The sequence below is a fragment of the Salarias fasciatus genome, chromosome 6 (genome assembly GCF_902148845.1).
Source record: "Salarias fasciatus chromosome 6, fSalaFa1.1, whole genome shotgun sequence".
Classification (NCBI taxonomy): Eukaryota; Metazoa; Chordata; class Actinopteri; order Blenniiformes; family Blenniidae; genus Salarias; species Salarias fasciatus.
In genome coordinates, this window is record NC_043750.1 from 19,096,573 (window position 1) to 19,121,968 (window position 25,396).

The 25,396-nt window shown below is 40.3% G+C and overlaps 1 protein-coding gene across 1 annotated transcript; it reads right to left on the reverse strand.

Annotated features, from left to right (window-relative positions):
- Positions 1 to 21,285: 21,285 nt before the first annotated feature.
- LOC115390060 (hairy and enhancer of split-related protein helt-like) lies at positions 21,286 to 23,078 on the reverse strand. The gene is made up of 4 exons (XM_030093721.1): positions 22,911 to 23,078; positions 22,259 to 22,363; positions 21,988 to 22,084; positions 21,286 to 21,762 (listed from the first exon to the last, which is right to left on the reverse strand). Exons 1-4 carry the CDS (start codon positions 23,076 to 23,078, stop codon positions 21,287 to 21,289), a joined length of 846 nt encoding a protein of 281 aa, XP_029949581.1. The 3' UTR covers position 21,286.
- Between the last annotated feature and the right edge of the window lie 2,318 nt (positions 23,079 to 25,396).

Here is a 25,396-nt window from a genome sequence, read left to right on the forward strand (position 1 = left end):
GCATCACTATCTATCTATCTATCTATCTATCTAAATAAATAAATAAATATACCAAGGTGTCCTGGGTCACAGATTGAATGGAAGGTGGACAATTTTATAACTGATTGACTTTAGTCTGATTTTACTCATTAATTTTGTTCGGGACTCGTCTATTATAGACAACTAGTTCCAATTTCATTTTTTGTCAAAGCAACGCCATTGGCTGATTTTGTTCTGAAATTTTCTACCGGAAATTTTATTTTGACTGACCTTCGACGTGGTTTGTCACAAGAGGAGACATGGAAATATAATATGGTCACCAGTGGAAAAGCTGCCAACTTGGCTCCAGTTTGTTCCACTGTAAACGCTCCGGACATAACGTACTGCATCCCCAGCGTCCCCGGGTTGAGCTGGACTCAAAAACCACTCCATTGTCCTCGTGAGTATGCCTTTGGTGTGAGGTGTGTCTGTTTCAGTTCCTTTTTTAAGAAACACATTGGAATTCGCATCCAAATCGGCTTTGCTGAAGCGGCTGTGCGTAAAATGCGCAATATCAACTTCAGAACTAAAACCGGTTTTTGCTATTAAGAAAAATACACATAACAAAAATTTAAAAATCTGCCATTTACAAAACGTTCAACAGCTCTTTAAAAAAAACGAATAAAAACCTTTATATGTGCATATATAATATGTGAAGGTTCTCCCTGTGCAGAAATGTATCCCAATACCAACTCATTGCCACTCGGTGGCGCTCGTGGATGTTTGGATTCATCAGTAATCTCACAGTGCCAAAAGCTTTCCTAGAAGACCAATGGATATACAATTTCACAATAAACAAAGTAGTAGCAAGTATATAATATTTTTCTATTTTCATTCAGTCCATCAATAATTGCTACACAGGAAAACCTTTGCTCGAAAGCATCATGCATAGGATGTAGTTAATTGTTATTGTTAATAAAACAGCTGCATTTTGCTGGAGTTTAAATAATTAGTATGTTATTTGTAGAATATGTTATTTTTGCAGACCTGTGTTTAGAATTCAGTTTTCCTTCATGAATCTAATCTTGGGATCCAGAGGGCATCTCGGATGTGGAGCCTCTCCATCCACCTGCTGCGGTGTTCTGCTGCACAGAGTCAGTGGGTGGCACTAAAGAGCTTACTTTCATGAAGAGCATCACTATCCTTGTCAGAGTGTTATTGTGGAGCCCAGTAAAAAACAGGTGCTTCTCCTCATTTACTTCTCACACAAGAATAAAAATAATGCAGCACTTTACTTGTTCCCCACAGGGAAACACTTCTGAGGAGCTCCCACCAGCCAGGTCAGAGGTCAGGCTCTGCTGCAGGGCTTCAACCTTAGAACTAGTTAGGGATTCAGCATCTTGTTCGTTTCGGCACTTCAGTAAAGCAGATGCTTGCTGACGTCAGGGCGTGGAACTGCTTTTGGGTGGACAAAAAGTTGTACTTTGGCGATTTCAAGCCCACAGGCTTTATGCAGTGTTTGCTTTCCCAGTAAACACTTTCTGTTTAAAAACTCTTCACACCTTTCTGATGTTCTTCAGTTTATGTCATTGCTTCTGTTTATTGTTATTGAAGCAGAAGCTGACTTTCATTCAAATTAAGAAACATTTACATTTTTTGCTGTGAAGTGGTGTGACAGTTTTTATGGATGTAATTCATAAAATGACTAATATGTGGTTAAAGACTCTGAAGATGTTTTCTAACATAACATTAGAAGTTTTCCAAATCCCCTTCAGAATACTGGAGACTAAACACTCCTTCATGTTTATCAATTATTAAAATAAACACCTGATGATAACATTAGGTTTTTCTGGTTTGTAAATCATCTGTAAATAACAGAGTGACATTTAACACTGCACTTACATTCATCAGATGTCTTTTTGTACCATTGTTTGAATCTGATTGAAGATCTGCAAAAGTCGTTGCTCAGTAACCTTGGATTGCAGAGACCGAGGGAGGGGTCACGAGAGGGGCTGAGCTTGGATTTGCATTTTGAGTATGAAGAGCTGCAGGTGTCAGACAGTGAGCCCCCCCCTCCCCTCCCTTCACATACACATGTCTGTTACGCACCACTCCAGCATCTATACAGTCGCTGATTTTATCAGTTCAGAAGCAACTGTCACCGGGATCTTTTTATTCCTGGGGTCCCCCGCTGTCTCGGTCAGACAAGCAGAGGCTCAAAGAGAATGGAGATTATGAATGTCAGACAGGGTTAAAACCGCTGATATTAGGGTCTGAACTCAGCAGCATGAGACCATTGGCTGCTTCTGACTCTGTGATTTTCACGTCGATCCAGCATAATTCAAGGTTTGAATAAAAGAGTTTAGTCACAGCGATTAATGAGCATAATGAGCGCTCACTGTAGGCCATGGTCAGGACTGTATTCGTTTAACTGCAACAGTTTTTTGGGACAATATAAATAATCATAACGCAGAATTCCAACAATCACACATTATTTTACTGCAACTTTTATTACTCCTAAAGTGAAGATTTTTTTGTTCAAGCTGATCCTGGTGCTTCTATTTTTCAGATATAGTGTTCCTGCTGGACTGAAATATATGGTGAAATGTTTCTGTTGCTTTTCTCACTATACAAATATACTAAATGACCTGACTGTCTAAAAAGATGACAAAAGGTTAATCAAAATCCACTATTGTACACAACATAAAAGTAGTTGATATCCTATGATGATATTGCCTAAATACTCTACATGTCACAGTACCTTCTGACCATTTGGAAAAAAAAAATCAGTAAGTTTTGTCCAAAATGCTTTTTTTTCTGTTATCAAGAGCAGATACAATTTTATGGCACTTTATTGCACTGTTTTTAAGATAGAAATGACAAGCATTGTGCACAAGGGGTCATGTTTGCTGGAAAGAAAGAACTCATAAACATCTGCAAATGATGGGACTTTAGTTGAGCTCTAAACTACAAATCATTACAGCTTAAAATCATTCTTCAGAAGAGACAGCACTTAAACTAACAACCAAACATTCATTTCCAGAGTGATGTAATACTTTAAATTCAGCTTATATTTGGGATATATGCTGTCCAGGCACTGCATTTGACTTCACATCTGATCCAGCCCAACATAAAATCTTTACTTTACCTTCATTATGCAACCAATAAATTCTGATAACATCCAAGCAAACCTGCATTATCAGCATAGTTGTACTGGATTGGATTACAAGCAGCTTTACACAGACGATTTCTTACTAAAAGATAAGGGCCTAAAATGAAAAATGTTGACCTGCCTTTCGAAAGTAAATCGTGTTGGCTGTTCACTCCCTAACAATACTCAATTCTGTGAGCATCCGCTGCAAGTCGCCATGTTAATAAAACCCTCAAGCTTTAAGTGGAGCCGACTGGGATCCACACTGAGCAGACAGAGAGCTGAAGCTCAGGAGATTACTCAAGTGTTTCACTTTTCCCCGGTGGCTTTCAGCATGTTTTCATCAAGAGAGACTGACTGGGATGAAATGTATCAGAATCATGAGCTAGCGCGCACGCACGCACGCACGCACGCACGCACGCACACACACACACACACACACACACACACACACACACACACACACACACACAAAGTGTCCGACTGCTGATGTTTTACACTCCTGCAGTCAGGGCAGTACCCATGACGCCCAAGGTGGATAAACACACACACACACACACACACACACACACACACACACACACACACACACACACACACACACACACACACACACACAGTGGGGAAGAAGTAGAAATCCCCATGACCAATCAGGAAGACCTGGAGACACACAGTCAGTGGGGGACGGAGGGATGGACAGGGCAGTGGGCCAGAAGGGTGAGAGACTCTCAGATGAGGGAGAGTGACTGAATGAAAAGAGGTTGATGAGAAAGAGGAGTGAGATGAACATCAGGATCAGAAGACAATGAATATGAGCATAAAACTGGTAAAGAGAGAGGAGTGCTAAGAGGAGGAAGTCAGTGATGTTGAGGATGGTGAAGTAAATATAAAGCTTTTGGCTGATTGTGCTGATTGCTGCTCAGCTATGACAATCTCTGAATAACAGAGGTCAAATTAATCTGGGACGATACCAAACTGGACAGCTCTGATGACATCAGTAATTTGTCTCATCTCAAGGTAAATGCATGTCTATAGGATGAGGAGAATTAAGACTCAGATTCTTTTCTGCTGTGCTTTATTTGATCCTGGAGCAGAAGGGAAACTTTTTTTATATCAGCTGAAAAGCAAAGTCAAAGAGCCATAGCACAACATAAGGCCAGCATCACTCCTCAGCACGGGAGGAATCATAAATTAAATGTAAAACTGCTGGCATTAAACACTGAGCAACACTGAGTGACCTAATGATGAGTGATTTTCACTCTGCATCAGTATGTTTGCTGTGATAACAAGGAATTATGAAGACATATTCCAAACACTAGCTCTGGTCGTCTCTCGGCATTAATAAAATTTGTTCACCATGTTTCACTCATTCTTGAGTAGCAGATCATCTCAGTAAGTTTTTACCTGATTTGTCTGATGTGTTTTATGAAGTGTGTGACATGTGGGCAGAAAATTATTTGGTCATATTTACAATCAGTGAGGAAAATATTCTTTTTAAACAAGCTAAATATATTTTTACTCACTTTTATCACTTAACTAGTGAAAAAGTTATAACTTTAACTTTGACTATGTGTATGCTCTTTATGTAAAGACTAAAAAAAAAACAAATCCTTATGCTTTTTGCTGCAGAGATCTGTGAGTTTTCGGGGTTCAGCAGGGTCACGCTGTTTATACTTCAGCTGAGAAACTGGGACTCTGGAGCAACAGTGCAGGAAACCTTTTTTCCCCAGATTAAGTTCCCCAAATTGGATAAATTAGGCTTTAGCAAACTTTGTCCACAGTCTATTTTCAGGATTTAGGGAGGCTCTATCACTGGATGAGCTTTAACTGGATCACTCAAAATATGTGAGCGTTTGAGAAAGTAAGAGAGCGAGAGAGAGAAAGCAAGCGTTGTGTACACATGAAGATTCACTTCAGTCTTTATTCAGCGTTATCTGCTCCTCCGTGACTTTGCTGTTCATGGAGAATGTTTCAGCAGTTTTACATTAAAAATTCTCAATTCATGACCATTTCAAACAAAAGTCTTGCAATCCTGGCTAAAGTCTGCACATGTCCTATAAAATAAATGGTCACTTCTATTGATTGGAAAAAGTAATTTTGGTGTAATCCTACGCATCTCGCTAAAGAAGGCCGTATAAATACAAACCACATGAGGCCAGAACAAAACCTCTCATTTCTTTCCTCTGACGTTTAAGTCTCTTTTGTTTTCTTTGCGATGAAGTGTTGAAAATTTTCAAACAGTGGCACTCATCTCTCGCTCCGTATAAAAGAATTCCACTTGAACCGGTGGTCGCTCAAGACAAACTAATGTATTCAGAGCCGTAATATACTTGTAGGACCCTCAAGATGATGGTCCCTCTCACGTAAGTGTGTGAACGGCATTCATCCATTCTTCTTTTTATCTCAGAAAGACAACTACCTCTTCAAACTTCAGTGCCCTCTCAGCAGCCCCTAGTCCCAAATTAGTGGGGTCATTTTCGCTGTGAAATAATCTCATCTAGAATTAGAGAGTTTAATGAGGAAGACTTTGTCAAATAACTTCTCGAGGATAAATTCTCCATTGTGCGATTATGCTGGTATGTATTTAAAATGTATTGGTTTTTATCCTTTACTGCGATCACGTCTATTATACACAGCTTGCATTCAGAAAAAACTAAACTTTTAAAGAAGAAAAAAAGAGATTATTTCATCTAATTATGCACAGGAAGCCTTTGGAGATTGTAAATAAGCCTCCTTCTGAGGTGTTAAGTATTCAATAAATCCTTTGAAGGTACTTTGTTCAAAAAAAAAAGAAAAAAAAAAGATTGAGTATGTAGAGGCCTGTTTCTCCTTGAAGCCACACTGGAGCACAAGAAAGAAAATAAGACACAGAGTGGGATATCTAACATCAAAACTACTTTGGTCGATGTGTGTTTTCTTCATTGCAAATGGATGTTTCTCAGGAATTTGTTTCCTACTTCTCAAATAAAGTTACAACAAATACCACTCATCACTTTTTCCTCATACGTTTGTTCATATTTTTACCTTCAAAAACATAAAAATCCACAAAAGAATAAGTAGGTGCAAACTTTTAAATGTTTTTCTTATATATAATCGTTTGGAAAATCATTTCAATGGGGTACAGCAGTGGATACAGTGTCAGTGTAACATCATGACTTTGTTTTGATAGATATTTAGCATTAATCTCTTCAAGGAAAGACTAATCAAGCCCCATGCTTTCACAATCTTCTTCTGTTGAAGGGTTTTGATTTAATGAATCTGCCTCTTAATCTTTGAAGGCACAGTGAGCGCTACAGCGGCAGCTTTTCAATAGCTGTTCTCTTGCAAAAGGAAAACAACTGTTTAAGGATTTAAAAAAGATATTCTGAAGTTAAAATTCATATTTGACAATTAAAAAAAATGCATTTGATGGGAGCAAAATCTCTGTGAAGTCCCACTGGGGATGACGGCATGATGTGACAATATGCTGGACTGGAGAAAAAAACAATGGAGTTCATAATTTCACGTTTTGCCATATAGGATGTCGTAATTTGGTTATGAAGTGGATAATTGAATGTTTGATTTCCCCTGGTGTTTAATTCAGTGTTTATGTCTTTAATTACTGCATTTCCTTGTTTAAATGTTTGTTTCTTGCAGCACTTTTGTACAATTGCCAGAAGCACTTTGCAATTATCAGTTATATTTGAAAACTAGAACTTTGACATGGGTCACAGTCTTACAGACAGTTTCATGTCATTCCCGAGTTTGGTTCATTTTTCTGATAAATATACTCTTCAAATGGGCTTTTGATACATTTTTGAGGTATTTTAAATTTGATTTTAAGCTTTCATTGTGGTTTATTCTCCTAATGCATGACTTCAAAGCTAAAAATCCACTAAATGTCACCATAGTTTAGTGGAACACAGCGTCTTCATACTGCTCTGTCCCACTGAGATGCTGTTTTAGAAAGTCTGAAAACCTTAAAAGTAGATCAGTTTAGAGGAGCCTGAGCTTCAAGGCCTTTGATAAATCAATTTGTTTTCATGTGCCTTCCCGTGTGAGAGTGAGTTAGTGTGACTGACAATGCATCACTGACCCTTTGATTTGGGGGATAAGTCGCTGGATGTGATGGCCGGAGAGAGGGCCGATTGACCCTTTGACCTTCCGGTGCGGGGCGGCGCTCCTCGGTGTCCGGAGCTCCTGTCACTGCCGGCGGGTTAATGAGCGACGGCTGCTCGGGGCACGCCGACTGACCGCACCGGATGACCACCCTCTGCTTTGACTCCCGCGGCCCTCTGTTAGCCGAGGGTTCCACGCCACCTCCGAACGGTCGCCCGCCCTTCCTCCCCCACTCAGGCTCAGGTTTGCACAGCTGCTGCAGCAGCTTTCACGGCTCAGCAGAGGAAATGTCCTCTGAGACGGCCGCACATTTTCTAATTGCATTTGAAATCACTGAAAATCTGATACAGATACATGCTTTGATCACACACACACACACACACACACACACACACACAAAAAAACACAAAAACTGATGAGCTGCAGGTTTGATACCCAATATGATTTGTGTCATAATGCTTGTCTGCCTGTCTCTAAATCAACTTGTATTTTATTTTCCTTTAGTTTACCTGACTCCTATTTGCATTTGACTTTTCAGCATAAAATAAGTCTTTCTATTTGTATTTCGTATTTCCTGCGCGGCAGATTTGGTGCAACAGGCTTGATTCTCCAGCTGAAAGTCGCCCGTCCCAGTGTGGAGGTTTGTCACTGCGAACAGGGTAATGAATTTTAAACTGCTATAGTAACAGCTCTCAGACATGTGCTTTTAGTGTGCGAGCATGGGTGAGTGGGTGGGCGTGTGTGTGTGTGTGTGTTTGTGTGTGTGTGTGTGTGTGTGTGTGTGCGGTTGGGATTTGCAGTTGTGTCTGTGTCTATGTATCTGTATGAATGTAGGGGATATGTGCATTAATAGGTGGGGGCTGGGAGTCATTCTCTGCGTACGTGTGAGTGTATGTGCTGGGGATAAAGACCTAGCAAACCAGCCTGGCTTAGCTGACAGGTGACAAGGGTTGTTGTGAATGGGGATTTTGTAATACCAACAGTGAGGAAAAAGCTGGGGTACCAAGGGACCTCTGAAAGGAGAGAAAAAAGACTTTTCTTCTTGGAGTGAAGGAAGAGAGAAAGGGCCCTGAAGGCTTCGGGGGACTTAGGGATCTCTCTAATCAAACTGCTCCACCGTCTAGCGCTCTCATTTTTATTCAAAATGTAGAAATGCTAAATCATTCCAATAGGATTGATCCCTGTGTCAGTGCCTGTGTGGTATTCTCATTCTCTTCTTTTCCGTTGTGTCCTCAACTTTGACATATCAGTCAAGCAAGGACAGCGCCGTTACAAAAAGGACTGAACCGGAGGCTGCCTAATGGTTACCAAGTGGCATTTTAATATTGTTTGCAAATTTGCATAAATTAACAGCCCTCTTGAAACAAACCACTTGTTGCCTGATATTCAGAACATTTCAAGCTAAATGTGGCAGAACGAAAGCACGGCCCTTCACAGTGATCTACAGTGAAGTGCTTTCAATCAGCGCCATATGGAGCAAAATGTCACTCATACCAAAAAATATGGGAAAGGTAATTAAAGAGTTAAAGGTCAAATACAAATCACTGACATAACTCAGATGAGATTAGATCACAAATATCTAATCTATTGTCAACTTTTGAAATCTGCACATGCATATTTGCCCATGATCATCTTTTGGCAGCAGATTAGTCATATTCTAACTGTAATGTCTTCTAGGCAAGAAATATAAAACGTCTGCACCCTTTTTCAGACTGACTTCCAAATCGAACAGTAGATCACACAGATGTTTTTTGTTTATTTACTTTCGCAAGGGTCGCTTTACTTGTCCGTGTAACCTAGCTGGACAGAGTTAATCAAATGCTTGAAAAGACTTACTGTATGTCATTTTCATTAAATCATTACAGATTCAGGTTCAGGCCTCAAATATAAAAACAAACCAGGATTTAATTTGCAGAAATATGCTGAAATGAACCGGTGAAAAGATTTCCTTCTTTCATTTCATAAATAATTTTTATGGATCTCTTTGAATTTTTCCAACATTGTGTTTTTAACTAACTGTTCCACAGTTTCACTCTACAAATAGAAATACTGGATGTTTTTTAAGGTTGTGCAGGCAGATGAAGTTTTAAAAGTTAGTTCAGCCTTTAGTTTATTTCACGCCTTTGAAAAAACTGTTTTTGGCTTGATTTAAATCAATCCATCTTTGAAAAACTTTCTGTTGGTGCCTGAGAATAGGTTATTTGGTGATTTGTGCTGTTTGATTCCAGATTTGAATTTCCATTTTTTTGACTTTGGGAATAATGGATTCCTGCATTGTCTGCAAAGTTAATATACCGATGATATAAATTATCATCATCCTCAGTGGCTCCTGTTAATATCCGGCAGTGGTAAATTATATTGCTACTGCAGTTTCATCACACAGTCCAAACGGTTTGAATGTGAGTGTGTGAGAGGCTGTGTTTTCTCTCTGGTGGACTGGTGAACCGTCCAGGGTGCAGTCTGCCTTCACTCATACACTCAGTTGTGATCGACTCCAGTAAGTCTGATAAAGCTGCAGAGAACATGCACAACAAATATTCCTCACCTTTAGAATGCACGGTCTCTTCCCACACTGAGGAAAGTACAACGTCAGATTTCCATTCTGATCCCTGTTAGCACTTTTTAAGTCAAAGCTGACATGTTTTAACCTTTTAACACTCCTGAATCTTTATTATTTTTCCAAACAGAGCAAAAACAGCTGTTTATCTTAGAGCTTGTCTGTCTGAGACACAACATACAATCCTCCTGAAACTAACTATCTGCTTACAATTATCTCCCCCTAATGCATGCTGGGAAATTATTTTAGTCACTTAAATCAGACAGTGAACATATAGTAAAATGCAAATGTAAAAATGAAAAATTATGTAAATATAAGATTGTATTTTTGTGTTTAGTATTTTTCTTAAAATTAGTACCATCAGTTCAGTCGGGTTTTGTAATTCCATTTCCCTTTTCCTGTGACTGTTTTAACTCTTTCTTAAAATCTTCTCGGTCATATTCTGAGCTTTTTTTTTTTTATCTTAATACCTACTTACTAACAAACAATTTTTACAAAACTTTATTTAAAGTCTAAAATACATTTCTAGGGCTATTTACAGTGTTTCAAATTGGACAATATTGCAAACATGAAAAAAACAATCATATTCAAAAGCTTCTGTTTTACATGAAATAAACAGAGTGAATCCCTGAGGTTACACAAGTGAAATATCAAGAGTCATATTTGTTTAGTTTGTTGTTGTTATTAGTTTAGTTTCTCACCGTGCTTTTGATTTATTCACCTGATGGATAAATCTCGTCCTACGTGCACGACGTTGAGCCCACTCAAGCTGTCCTGACTGTGTAAAGCTGATGAACGTGAGGCTGGATTAGTGTCGGGACTGCACAGAGAAATTGGTAATTGTATCTAAAAGAAACAATTATTTTAGGGTTAATCACCCCCGCTGTGACGCAGCCAGTCCAACAGCGAACACTTACCCGGGCAAACAGTGGCTCGTCCCCCCACCACCCGCCCGCCGCATTGGCCTGTAGCGCCCGAGAAGGGAACACTGACTCAACGCTCATCCTCTCCACCAGCGTCCCAGATTAAATCATGAAATCATTTAGTGTTTGTGTGGTCTGCTCCGGCCGCGGGGGGAGAAGATGCACCGGGGAGAGAGAAAGAGGAAGAGCGTCAGAGACAAGCGGGCGAGCTCCAGTCAGTGTGTGGGAACCACATAGGGAGAAATCCCTGGCTGATCCTGGCCAAGACACTTTGTTTTTCTTCCCTCCGCTCCCACCCCTTCCCTCCCTCTCTTTCTGTCCATCCATTTTTGTGTTTTCATTTTTATTCATAGGGTGATCGGGGTGGAGGGAAGGGTGTCAAGAAAGCAGGGGGCAGTGTGTGTGTGTGTGTGTGTGTGTGTGTGTGCGCGTGTGTGTGTGAGGAGGAAAGGATTGTTAGTCGGCCAATGCCAGTCGATGTAGGTGCAGGCCTCAGACCAGGCCTGCCAACAATAGCCACAGTGTTGTTTGGGTAGTTGCGTCCAGGACTCTTGGACATTCTTCCCATGTCAGTATAATCACTACTGGGAGGTAGCTCCATTACGGATTACCATATCATTAATAGTATCCATGACTTTTGTTCAAAGGCTACTTGTGTAATGTTGCCTTGTGGATGACGGCTAATCCGCTGAGCTGCAGCTGTAGGAAAGAAGAGGGTAGATCCCACCATCAGTCTCTCTCTCTCTCTCTCTCTCTGCATCACACACGCACGCACACACATTCACACACACACACACGAGCACACACATATAGACATGCACGCATGCAAACACATATAGAGGCATCTCCCTGTCCCGGCCCACGGGGATCAGGCCACTGAAAGACAGATACAAACAACAGTCAAATACAAAGTTCCCCCCTTTGGCGTAAAAGAAACATCCATTCTACACTTCCCAACTGATCCCCTCCTTAAAGCCAAAGACCAGCCCCCGCCACCGCCATCTCCCCTCCTCCCCTGTCCTCCTCTGTCTCTGAGTTGGCTGTCGTCCTCCCATTAAAGCCCTATACGCTCTTTAGCACAACCCTCTTCTCAGATGGTGGGCCAGATTAGGAGGGAACAATAACAGTTTTCAATGTAAAATGTGCATCTTGTTAGTCCTTTTTCTCTCCTCTCCTATCTCGGGATGAAGAAAGAAAAGGAGAAGCGTAAGCGGCCATTCAGAAAGTTATCTGTGGGTGTCTTCTCCTCACAAACGCTGGCTTGTTCTGTGGCTGTTTTAATCCTCTCTGTTTTTTCTCTCTGTCGCTGGATTTTGGGTTTTTCTCAGCCGTCCTCAGACATTTCAGCTCGGCGGAGATAAAGTTTTTAAAAAGATGCATGTTTATAAATTTCTCCGAAAGAAGGTTTAGCATATTGTCCAAATACGTTAACAGCTCTCTTTGTGCTCACTCTTTTATGAATAAAACAATATGGGGAAACAAGTAAGCTATCAAAAAAAAATTTCTTTTGCATTTTCATGCTTAGATTTCTTGTGCAGTTTATCAAGTAAAACATAAATTGCCTCAGTTTCATTTCAAATAAACATTAACAAAGTTTAAAGATTTGTTCCGTTGGGATCAGACTCTGGTACCAAACCAGGCTTGTTTCCATCAACAGAATCAGTTTGGTTGGTGCTTTGAATAGATCGTGCCTTACATTGGGGAGCCTGAGAGTCATCCCTGTTTTTGGCATGTTGGCAGGGAGAGCTGCCAAGTCTGAGAGCAGCAGATACCTCTGAATGATGCACTCTCAGGGCCTTGTTTGTTTTCTTAATGGCTGCTAATGTCGGGTATAAAAACACTCCTTTGTGAGCTGTTGGTTCCACACTGCTGCCAATTCAGAGCAGCAACCAGACAGAAATGAACAGAAGACAATAAAAGTAAACGATCTTAGCAGCCGGGTGTGACGCAAACAGCGTTAGTTAAAGAATATATGTTTGAGGTTAGAGATTTAAATATTTTCAAATAAAGTCTCTAACTACAGCTGAAATTATTTTAAAAAATAAAAATAAAACTATTTTCTTTCTTTCTTTCTTTCTTTCTTTCTTTCTTTCTTTCTTTCTTTCTGTCTTTCTTTCTTTCTTTCTTTCTTTCTTTCTTTCTTTCTTTCTTTCTTAACAGAAGCCAATCATTACATTTGCAATCACTTTGCAATCATTAAACACAGATGCATCTCAAAAACTTAATGCAATCAGAGCATTATTATCTTTAGTGATTGAATTCAAAGAGTAAAAAAATGCATGATATTTTATGTTTACCACATAAAATAGAATATTTCAAGCTTTGTTGACTCTGTTAATATATGTAAGGAAATACAAAAGAATCAAAATCAGAACGAAATTTTAGTGTCAAGGAAAAAAAAAACCTACACCTGTATGTATGTATGTCTGTGTAAACCACAGTTATCATAATTATGGTTTAAAAAGTGCTTCACTCCTTCGCATGTATGTGTTCTCGGTGCAGAAATAACACACACTGTTCAATTACACTCGTCGAGCATGTGGCTGTGGTTAATAATGATATGTTAGAAACATCAGCCCTACTCAGATTTACTCAGATTTATCCAGGAAGCTGTCTGGCAGCGCGGGCTGCCTCGCCAATCTGAGCCATCCTTTTGTTGGCTGCTGCGTGTGGTTGTTGTTGACAGTCCCTCTGTGTTGTGATTCTGCCTCATGTTCTCGGTGTCCGACACGGCGTCCTGCTGTGAAGGTCACGCTGGGGTCAGAGAGGTTATGACTGCATCACCCGCAGCCAGGATGACCACTGATTTTTGACCAGTCACGCCGCTGTAGGTCACATACAGACTGAAGAGGTTCCCTTTTAAATATGCAAAACGTGCGTTTTTATTTGAAAATACCTTTCATAAGTCAGATGTTTTCTCAGTGTGAGATTGTCGTCACTTAGAAAAAGCTCAGATTATTTAAAAGATGCTTCCTCTGAAAAAAAAAACAAAAAAAAAACCCCTCCTTCAGTTTGGTCTCACTGAAACATTCTCATGAGAACATTTCTCTGTTGGTTCTCATTCAGTCTGAGCACATGCCGTCACTTGAGATGAGGTCTTCGACCCTCTCCGGCTGCCGGCCTCGTCTCCGCTTTAGTTCCTTCTGTTGATTGGTTGCCCGGATCGTGACCTCAGAGGGTGACCTGCGGCGCCCCGAGGTCCCCCCTCGCTGGCCCTACGCTGGCCCCCAGGAGCAGCTAAACACAGGGCAGCGGCCGTCATCCTGCCGGACAAAAGGGGCGAACATACCATGCTCGCCCCTCATGAGTCCAGCCAAGCGCACAGGGAGCACATTAGGACCTCTGGGTTTTATTTACCCCTTTCTTTTTTGTTTTTTTATTCCTGCAAAGAGTCGACTGGGGCGTCAAGTTTGTCAGGTGCCTCTGCTGTGACCGTCTGACCACATCACACACACACACACACACACACACACACACACACACACACACACCCTTTCAGATTCCCAGAGAGCCTCCTGTTGAATTCTCCTGATTCACGTTGTCGGTTTTCATATCTTCCACACGCCACTGAAGCGTTATGTTGGAGAAAGATTTCTGGCAGGAATGTACCGGCGTCGGTTTCAACTTAAAGGCTTCCTTAGAGAAACCTTCACACGTGAATGCAGCCTCTCAGGCGCAGGCGTGATTGAAGCTGAAAGGACGGCTCCCCTCATTGAGAACTGAGGTCTGAAACCCAACTTGCAGAGGAGAAGAGAGACGTGTTAAATGTGTTGGCTCTCAAAGATATCTGAAGCTCAACACTGATAAAACACTGAAAATGAAAAACCAGCTTACAAAAGTCATTTGCTGTAATTTTAAACTTGTTTACCCTATTTGAATAGACAAATTTTGAAGTTTTTTGCTTTTCGTGGTATAGTTGCTCAGAGTCAATACTGATTGCACCTTTCTTTTTAAATTCTCTAAGAGGTGGCATCTTTTTTAAGAAAACAGTGATAAACAATAGTTGCATGAGAAAAACGAATTTATGAAGTAACATGCTTCATAAATGTGGATTAGTTCAGTGTGCCGGGATCCTCGACTGGATGAATGGATGGATGATGATTATTGTGTTGCTGCTATTGCTTTACTTGATTATATCTACACTGTATCAGTGAATACAGGCAACTTTGTTTCACATTGATTTATATTAATGAAATTAATTCAATCCACCAAATTTAAAAAAAAAACAATCTTAGTAAAATGAAATATATCATTTAAATATGTTCTGAAATATTTTAAAGAGCTGATATATCTTTATTTGTTTTTTAATATATTCATCATATTCTTTGAAATATGAATAATTTATTGATGTTGTTAAACTTAATGCCATTAATCTTGAACAAAAAAGGGATTCAACTACAAACAGTGGCGCTCCGTTGGAGACGCCTCGTGGAATTACTCACACGGTGTGATATTCGCCTTGTCTTTTACACAGAACTCCCTCCACAGACACACACGCAGGAACTGGAATGTGTGCTCCTCTTTGTGTAACTACCATGCAAAATTACCTGATTTATCTCCAGCACTTTGCAATGTCACACTGTCTGTGCTCGTGACAAAAGTGCCCCTTGTTGTGGCACACCCGATAACCAAACCCACCCTCGTGAAACATCCAAAACGCGCTCCCTCTCAACCTTTTGTCCCCCCAAAAACAAAGACGTGCACTTTCACTTGGCAAATGATGCCTTAATTGTGCAAGTTAACAAGCTCACCCTTTTTTTTCTCATGAATAACAAAAGTTTGTTTCTTTTTTTTTTTTTTTTTTGTGCATTGTGTCTCCAACAGAGGGTTCCTGGATGCTTGTTGGACTGTTCCCATGCTGCTCGGCGGCTTCATATCTCATTGTGGTCTCGGGAGACCGCGTACGACATGAGAAAAACTTTAAAATAAAACAACAAGAAAAGCACACGGAGCGTTGAAAAGCGAGGGCGTGACTAAAATGATGGTCCACAGTGGGATATTTTGTACAGTATTCATTATGTTTCAATTTATATCGGCAATGTCTTTGACCCTCATGTGCTCTCCCTCCTTAAAACACTGCCTCTTTTATCACTCTATTCATTTTTGGCTGAAATATCTTAGTTCTAAATGGTAGTACTGTTGAATAGAAAATCCAGATGGATTTGCATAATCTGATGGCATTGCTGGCGAGCACACTGAGGGTTGTGCCAAGTGTAACAAGGTGAAGCCCTCATCCCTTGGCAGGGGGCGACGACAGCTATAACAAAATCTTCCTGCAGCAGCTCACCAGCCGCATTTCAGAGCTGAAATCTTTGCCCTGATATCATTTTTATACACACATGTATTATTTTTCTGGAAAACTGTCTTTGGATCATCCGCTTATTTGAGAAAACCGGCACCATCTGATCGCACGGGGTTCATTTTTACACTCTGTGCCATTGTTGTGCTCTCACCAGAATCACTCCAAGACAATCAAAAGGCATTGATAGGGGCTGTTTTTTCACCAAGCAGACCCCATTCAGTGTCTGCCGTCGTCTTACAGTGCCCGTCATTCTTCAGACGTCCCCGGTGCCAAGGCGGTAGGATGGCTGCTCCTCTCTGATGGGAAACTGTTGCTCATATGTTGGGTTGGCTGCCAAGTTTTGGCATTATTGGTGAGGGAGGGGAGGGGGACGAGAGGGGTCGGGGGTTGTACAGAAAGGGGGCCCTTTAAACCCTGTGAGATACTCCTATCTGTTGTGGGAATGATCTTCATCCCCTTTCCCCCTTTTCTCTCTCTCTCTCTCCCCCTCTTTCTCACTTTCTTCTTTCTTTCTTTCTTTCTCGCTCTCTCAGTGTCTCTTCCTCTCTTCCCTCCTCTCCGTCCCCTGCTCCCCTCCCTGCTCTCAGCCTCTCGTCTTTTCATGCTGCAGATCAGACGACCATCCCGAGGTGAGCTGGCAGAGATCCGATGCCACTGGAGCACTTTGATTATGAACCAGGCCTGGCTGGTGGATTTCTCACAGCTTGGTGGCTTCATGACATGCACGCACACACACACACACACACACACACACACACACACACACACACACACACACACGCACAGTCTCGTATTTCTATCCTTGTGGGGACCTTCCATTGACTCCCATTCATGTCTAGCCCCTAACCCTGACCCTTACCCTAACCCTAACCCACACCACAACAAAGCCTAACCCTAAAGAAATGTTTTTGCACTTTTACTTTTTTCAGTAACAACAACATGGTCAAGAAAACACTGTTTCTCCTACTTAGGACCGGAAAAAGGTCCCCACAAGGCACGTCGTTCCACGTTTTGCTATCCTTGTGGGGACATTTGGCCCCAACAAGGATAGAAATACGAGAACGCACACGCACACGCACACACACTCACACACTCATTATTCAACCCAAATTGCATAAATTGCGAACATATCTGCTGTCCTTTTCCTTTAATTAAAATTTCTTTTTTTTAATAATTTTCAGAAATATAACTAAAACATTAAAAAGCTATGATCTCAATGTTGTAATGTAAATAAATGTAGTCAGACAGACAGATTGATTTATCGATTGATTGACTGACCCCAGAAAAGGAACAAAAATGTTAGAGCACTATATTTATAGAAATAATAATTAAAAAAGTGAATTAATATTGATTTGAAAATCAAAAAGAAATTGTTATTTAATGGACACAAGTGTATTTTTGGAGAAATGCAGTCAGTTTCAGAGCAACAATTCTGTCCGTTAAAAAAAAAAAAATCGATCTGTGATGCTTCCCTTTTCCCAGCATTCATAGCAACTGGCATAGAGACACTTTGTTGAGAAAATTGAAAGGATGTACATCAAAATGCATAAACTCCTGATTGCATGTGTAAACTGAGAGGATACTATGAAGCATATATTGGTTACTTTGGAAACTACAATACAGAGATTGCTACATTGTAACATTGTATAGTTTGTAATGTGGTTGATCTTTTGATCTGTTTCATAAAACGTTTTAAAGAATTTGTTACATTTTGAAAATCAGACTGAAGTCATTCAATGGACTAACTATTTTAAGAGGAACTGATCTACAATTTAAAAAAAAAATGAAAGAAAGGGGAAAAACACTTGATTGATGCATCCATTAAAGCCACTAGGAGTCGTTTGATTTTAAAACGTGTTGATAGTAATTTGGGCCATGAACAAAAGATCAATGTGGTTGTTTGAGTTGGAGGACTTGTTGCAGCACAGTGACATGCATACAACGGCATTTAAAACAAACAAAAAGGAAATAAAAGAATATTAATCCACAAGGGAGCCAAAACCTTATGGATTTATTTGTTTATTTATATATGATAATCTAATTGTTAGGAAAAACATTGAATTTTTTTTTTCATAACCAGTGAACTCATTTAGTGAAGGTTATTTCTGTGCCAGCAATTCAAAAGTCTTCATGAAACATTTTATTTTCTGCAGTCTTATAGTTTTATTTCTGTATTTTCAAGCACTACAGCATTACAGCTGTATCAGCAGAGGCATCAGATTATCATATACAGTGTGTGTCTTAAAGGGAATTCTAAGTGATAAATGTATATTCCTCAAATGTGTCTGAAAACCAACAGCAACATTGATTTTATCTCTATCAAGATCATGCTGGGGAGTGAAATCGGGCGCTTGGCACAGCATCTCGCTGGAGCGGCCTGACGTGGAGCTACTTTAAATACAGCTGAGGCTCTTTTAGGAGTAAAACCAAAGCATGCAAAATGCGCTTCTCATGGTTCTTCTAATCCAGGGGTGTCACGTGTATGGCCCACAGTCAAAACCTGGCAGAGTGAAGGGTGCACCACGGACCTTCAGATGACCTTGTGTAGCATAAAAGTTATGAGGAAGACATCGATGGCAATTTCTTCCAATTAAAGTAACAGCTGCTTGCATTTTTTTCAAGTGTTTGTAGTAAAGGTACTGAACTCATCACAGCCATTTATTCATGTGGGATCACTGACTGAAGCGAAATGCTGCAGTGTGAGCATGCTATTGTTTTTTTAATCCATATTGTGAGAGGTGGCAGAAATGGCCTGGAAAGTCACATTATAAACAAGCATTGTGACAAAAAAGGCAGAATCAGAATCAAGAGTACAATGAGATTGGAGAGACACAGCTATTATCAGAAATATACAATATGAATATCACAAATGATAAATATCTAAAGAAAATAAGCATTTAAGAAAAACAGTAATGTATTACACTCTAAAAAAAAAAGTGTATTGCACACGTTGGCACTGTTTAAAAATAATTGAGGTCATTCAGAATTCTTTTGTAATATTGAAGAATGTGATTATTTAATAACTTTCTTTATATTTGTTGGACCTACAAGAATCTGAATCAGAAAAGTTCTATTTTCATAGCAAAGATGATATAAAAAAGAGAAGAAAAAAGAAATTGTGCTCATAGGACTGTTTTGGTTGTGAAAGTTTGTGTGTGGCTTAATTGGTCAACAGTTATTTGTAATTTATTCTGAGATTAAATGTCTTTAGTCTCTTCACAGTTCATTTTCTCATGAAATCATAACTTTTTCTTTTTATGAACTGGCCGATATCAGTCTGATCAAAGTCATACCGTCACATCTGAGTGGGGTTGTGTTTTTCTTTGACGTTTCAGTGATGAATAATTTCTTGAAAGAGGTGATTGTTAATGTTCAGCATGTGATATTAATGCAAAAGATAAACATTCTTCAACTGGAGCCCTGGCACTGTGGCTCATTTTACATGACAATAAATGTTTTGAAGACTGTTTTTTTATTCCTGCTCAATTTATTATTATTCATGTGATGTGCTGTGGTTAAATCTTTCTCATCTGATTGAACATGGCTCTTTTTTCCTGTTTGGAGTCAGGATTTAAACCAATATTGAGGCTGCAGGGATCCAAGTATTCCCTCAAAAGCCTTTCCTCTTTTATCGCATTGTCACTTTTCCATCTGTGGCCACACTGTCTTTCAGTTCTTTCATTTGCTCTCTTGTTGCTCGTCTTTTTTTGGTCAGGCGCCGGTTAATGTGGGTTTATCCAGCCATCCAGGCGATTAATGTGGGCTTATCCGTCCATCCATCCATCCTCCACACATCCATGATACTTGCATTTTCTTTATCTGTCAGCATGTATATGAGGGCATCTCTTATTCCTATAATGCAATGTCCAGACAGGCCTGAAATAACAGAGTGATGTGTGGAATTGTTTCAGTTTCAGCTAAAAGAGAGGGGAAAAGGGTGGAGAGTGTTTTCTTGCTTTTCTTCTCACAGAGAAACTTTGATTTCATGGTGTTGATTATTTTTCTTCGTAATCACTCAAGGATGAAGCACAAGGACTCGCAGATTGTTCTCCTTTCAGATGCACTACAAAGGAGCTCCTTGGGTTAAAAACAACATAGTTTCTCCTTCCCGTCTTTCTGAACCAATTCTTCTTTTTTACAATTCAGCATACTGAAATAAAGACATATAGGGCCTGGAACCTTATTTCATTTATTTGGAGGCCGTGGTCTTGATATAAGCTCGCCAAAAAACAATCCCATTCAATCCAAATCAGATCTCTGTCTCAGAGGCATGAGACTTCTTTCCAAATGTGACGAAATCCTAGTTGATGATGCTTCACAAATGGGACAAATAAGCTTGAAAGTAAATATGTTTGAACACAGATTTTGTAGATTTTGTTGAAATGCTGTGCTGCTTCTCTACTGTTGAAATGAGTCCATCTCTGACCTCATTTGGTTTTCTTTCTTGCAAAGCACCTCTTTTTAATTCTGGTGAGCTTGATTTTCCTAAATATATGGAAATAAAAAACTTGGCTAAAGTTCCGAAAGTAAGTTTTATCCTTTTTCAAAATCAACCACTGCAACTTTTAACACAAAGCATGTTGCGATTACTTTTGGAAAACTTCTACCAACTTAAACCAGGATGCCACAATTGAGTCTGAAGGAAGGGGGATTGTTTGGTTTTGTTAAGTGCAGACTTGGTTAAGTCTGCTCTGGGCGGGTGGGCCAGCAGGCTCATGTCTGCCCCCTGTAAGCGTTTTGCCCATTAAACTCACAGATCAGCCTTTAAACAGCTTTTTTCAATTAAACAAAAAAGGTTAGTTTATCTGCACTCCCTGCTTTCTACAGGTCATTCACTTTACATTAAAAATGAAGAATTTCAAACTTTGCTTGTGTAAAGTTATAAACATCATCAAAGATAAGTGTATAACTGGTGTTTTTCAATATTTGTTCTTAAAAATAATATGATGGAAATCCGACTCAATCAAAACATTGTTTTATTATTTTTTATATATTCTTGTGATATTAGTAATATTACTTATTGTAGTAGTAGTAGTAGTATTAGTATTAATCACTCTTGTTTGTATCGTTTCCTTCCAAGTTAAAAAGTCTGTAAAACCTTTGCTTGCTTACATTTTTAAGACTACAGAAAGTATCCCCAACCTGTTAGATTGCCGCTCATAAAAACACTTCCAAATGATGACAAAACTGATTAAATCTGGTTAGAAATACAGTTTTTATTCACAACATGTACATGATCTAATTGTATAAATTAAAAAAAAAGACACAAAAAAAACACTGACAGAAGGCGAACGTCTTTACATGGCGTGTTGCGCACTGTGCAAACTGAACGTGTTTGCGTGCGTGTGCCCGATGAAGTTGAAATAGTGGTGATCGAGTCCCTGCACAGGCGACAAGTATCCACTGTGCTGCTGCGTGTGCGCAGAGAGCGGCACCGACGGGTAGGTGATGCCCGGGCTGCGCGCCGCGCTGTGCCATGAGAAGTGTCCCGGCGGGCTCTGCTGGTACAGCGAGTCGGACGGGCTGTTGCTTTGGTGCTCCGGGGAGGAGTGCAGCTGGCTGAGGTAGTCCGATGGCTCTGGCATGGAGCCGACAGAGCCGAACACGGGCTCGGTGACCACACGGGATTTGGACTGTAAGAAGGCGAGGATCCGCGCGTACTTGATGTCTTTGGTTTCAGCTCTGTCCTCCGTGGTGAGGTAGTGCACCAAGTTCTTCATACACTCGTGGTATCCGTAGTGGAAGTAGTTGGCGAATTCAGCGAGTAGTTCACCTGATGTGAAAGAAAGTGGCATTTATAATCGCGTAAAAGCAAATATGACGTAGAGCACGGTCTGCGATTCTCGTGCGTAAAGTTGGAATTGCGGTAAAATGGTACTCTGAGGCTGGCCTGAATCACAACTAAAACGATCAACACATGAAAAACATTTAACTTCGCAGGCAGCATCATGGTGATGTAATGCGTAAAGTGTCCGAACTGTGTGAAGAGTTTTCTGACCTTTTTCTCTCCCACGGGGGAAATCAGCTGAGTGGAGCGCTCGCAGGTACTGAACAGTCATCTCCAAAATTTCGGCCTTCTCCAGTTTTCCAGAGTTCTACCAAAACACACAAAAAAAAAGAAAAAAAGGATCCAACATCAAAAAATGTTGCATATAAATTACAATTCACATCACAAATATTGTCTAGTGTTTTTGATATGACTTAGTAAATCGCCTATTTTTTAAGTAAATATTAGTAACATAAACTAGAAATTTACATCTTTACAATACCTGTTTTGCAAGTGCCATTGGTACTGTTTTTCCCAACTCGTTTAAGCAGCGATTGATGCGGTCCCGTCTTCTTTTCTCAATGACTTTGTGAGAAATCGGAGTTCTCTGTGAAACCAGAAAAATGTTTGGTTGAGGACGTGAACATGCTTAGACTCATAGTAACAGCAAATAAAAATAAAAACAACCGGCATTCTATGAAACGATGAATCAACTGCAAACAGTTGATTCCAGTCGCGCAACTTTTGCGCGCGGCGCGCCATGCATGCTCCAGAGCGCGCAGCAGACGTCAGCGCTTGGTTTACTTAATATCGACCTAATGCCACTTTGGAAGTTGATGATGTAGTGCTCGGCGTTGCTACCATAACACAAAAAGTTTGTGATGTAAAGTGTTCTAATCAGAATTTGCGTAAATTGCAAGTTCCTTCTTTTATCGATGGTGCGCCACAGTCATCCTGTAACGCGCGCAACAGGCTGGAGCACCACAGATTTAGATCCCGACAGTTCAAAAATAACTCCATAAAGTATCAGTTCAACAGTGGTAGATGAAAATACTAAGTCACTAAATTCCAAAATATGAATCAAGTCACTTCAAAGAGCATTGATCCCAAAATATTTAAGTCCTCAAAATGCAGTGCGCACACGGAGTGCATACCTTCCTGTCTTTCATTTTTGATGCCATCGATGGGTTCCTCGCAAACGTCTTAAAAATGGATTCAGTTAGAAGTTGGACGGATGTGTTGATCTGGTCAGAGATGAAGCAGACTGAGGTCTGAGGGGAAAGCTGGTCTTTATAAAGGCACCGACCAAGAGACTCTGGCATTCATGGCGTAAATTATTCCATGGGATTAGAACCATGCGTTGGGTAAATGTGTGCATTTAGGATCAGTTAAAGAAATAGTAAAAAATCCAAAGCCATGGGCTAGCAGGGGGGCAAACCTGCTTTGTTAATCCACGTGGCTGTTCAAAGGACACGTGATTACTTTTGGAATATTATTTGCATAGTAACAACCCAGGCGGGAAATAAGAACTGAGCGTTAGGCTCGCCTGATCCGGCGGGGCGCACTGTGCGCACTGAAAACAAAGCCGGCGTAAAAAGAACCCCTTTTTCTTCCAGCTCGCGTTTCTCACACGATCGCCTGTTTACAAATCCCAGCAAGCGATCTTAACTCTCATCCAAGCCCGGTCCGAGTTTTAAGGCCTGTCCAGTGTCATTAGAGTAATTAAGTAAGCCTTTAATAGGCTGTTCCGCCAAGTTCAGGGGAGATCTTTTGGAGACGGAGTCCCCCCGTTTGTTCTCGGCGTTTCTCACACGACTTGGTGACACGTCCATCTTTTATGAGAGATGGCAAGCTTTTTGTTTACATTCTTTATTTTGTTGGACTCCTCGGCAGGTGTGTGATTAGCCCTGGCACACGAGCGTCGTCTGCGTCAAGGCCAGCGTCTCCAGCAGCCTCTGGCACACGAGGGTTACCCACCACTGGAGACTCTTTGGAGAGGCTCAATTTGTATCCTATTATCCTATAAGAAAATGTCTATTCACTCGAATGAATAGTTTCATTGGCCTAAATTTTAATAATGCTGTGAAAGAAAGGGAGAAATAAAGAAGAATGCAGCTGGTGTGAACGCACATTATTCCCCGTCACCTGCAAGATGGGTAGCCTGGAGACCCCTATTCATTTGCCTAATTTCGGTCAACTTAACAAACTTTGGGAGAAATTATACTGCCATTGTTATGAAGGGTGAAGCTTTCTGATCGAATTAACAGCATGTTTTGATCCGGTAAATGTCATTAGAAAGAAAGAAACAATCGCGTTTAAAGGGGCCTGGGTAATGCGCCAAGTGGAGACGCCAAAGCGCAAACAGCACAAAGGGTGCTAGTAAATGCCACAGGGGACTTTTGTACCCTCACATTGCTCAAGTTTTTCCCCCCAAACAAAGGGCATTATTTTATACTTGAATACATTTCGTACAACAATTGGCTGTTTTCTTCAAACATATTTTCACAGCAAGGTTAACAACAGGTTTATTGTGTGCGCTCCTTCTCACAGATTCACACTGCTCTCATGCGCCACAACACTTTGCACCGATTCTTTTCTTTTCTTTTTGCCACTGAGAACGTTTTAATCTCAAAACTTTCACTGTGCTCGGGTGTATTTGATCCTGTGAGCGATGTCGAAGCATTAAAAGCAGCGGAGATTGAGAAAGAAAAGCTCACAAGACATCTGAAGCTTTTTGGAGAGTTTTCAGAGCACCATGGAGAGAAAGGCGCGAGCGAGCGGACGGGGGCATAAAATCCAATTACTTGAGTGTGGAGTTTTAAAAACTTTTGCATGTGTTCTTTCTTTGAAATATCGAGGGACCATAGTGTTGTAGTTTTTTTTTTTTTTTTTTAAAAACCTGAATTACACAGTGGAAGTTTTTGCTGACATAACGTAACGCCAAATGTGCGCAAAACGAAGCCAATGAGTCAGGATGTTTGTGCACAATAGTTATTTAACTGCTCGATATGGGGAAAAAAATGCTCAAATCATCTTTGGAAAATGATCTGACATCCATCTGATTCCACAAATAAACACTGTAATGCATCACGGGACACTCCTCGTTAAAATATCTATCAAATCACTTTTTGGGTACATTTACCGCACAATGACTGCACAACTTTTACAGCCTCGATGACATTATTGTAATAATTTGGATGTACATTTTAGGTAGTTATAAAGATATCTTCATCAATAAAGTTCAAAACTTAGGGAGATAGTTAATGTTCTCAGTATTATCCAAAATATCCATAAGCCGTGTGCACAGGCGCATGGCTTTAACTCCCAGTATATCTGAAGAGTTTTAAAACTTGACGTTTCATGAATTACTTTTATGAAGGAATGATGAATTACTGGTGGCCATACTAACAAAAAAAATGAATATTACTGAAATCAGTGTAATATTTATAACTGGATGTCAAAATGCTGAATAAAAATCAAACGAATAAAACTGCATTGCTTTGCATGCCATTTATGGGTGTTGAAGCTGAATATAGGTGAGCAAGGTGCAGCACAAATGTAAATATTCCTGGCAACGCAATGGAATTAAAACAGCTCCCTCATATTGACTGTAATGACCTGTAAATACACCTTATGTACA

What these genes read in the sequence shown, in the direction of transcription:
- LOC115390060 (XM_030093721.1), bottom strand. Translation starts at nt 23,078, where the DNA reads ATGCCAGAGTCTCTTGGTCGGTGCCTTTATAAAGACCAGCTTTCCCCT. An exon ending in CAAAAATGAAAGACAGGAAG is followed by an intron (nt 22,364 to 22,910) that starts GTATGCACTCCG and finishes CTGGTTTCACAG; the next exon opens with AGAACTCCGATTTCTCACAA. An exon ending in CCCCCGTGGGAGAGAAAAAG is followed by an intron (nt 21,763 to 21,987) that starts GTCAGAAAACTC and finishes CTTTCACATCAG; the next exon opens with GTGAACTACTCGCTGAATTC.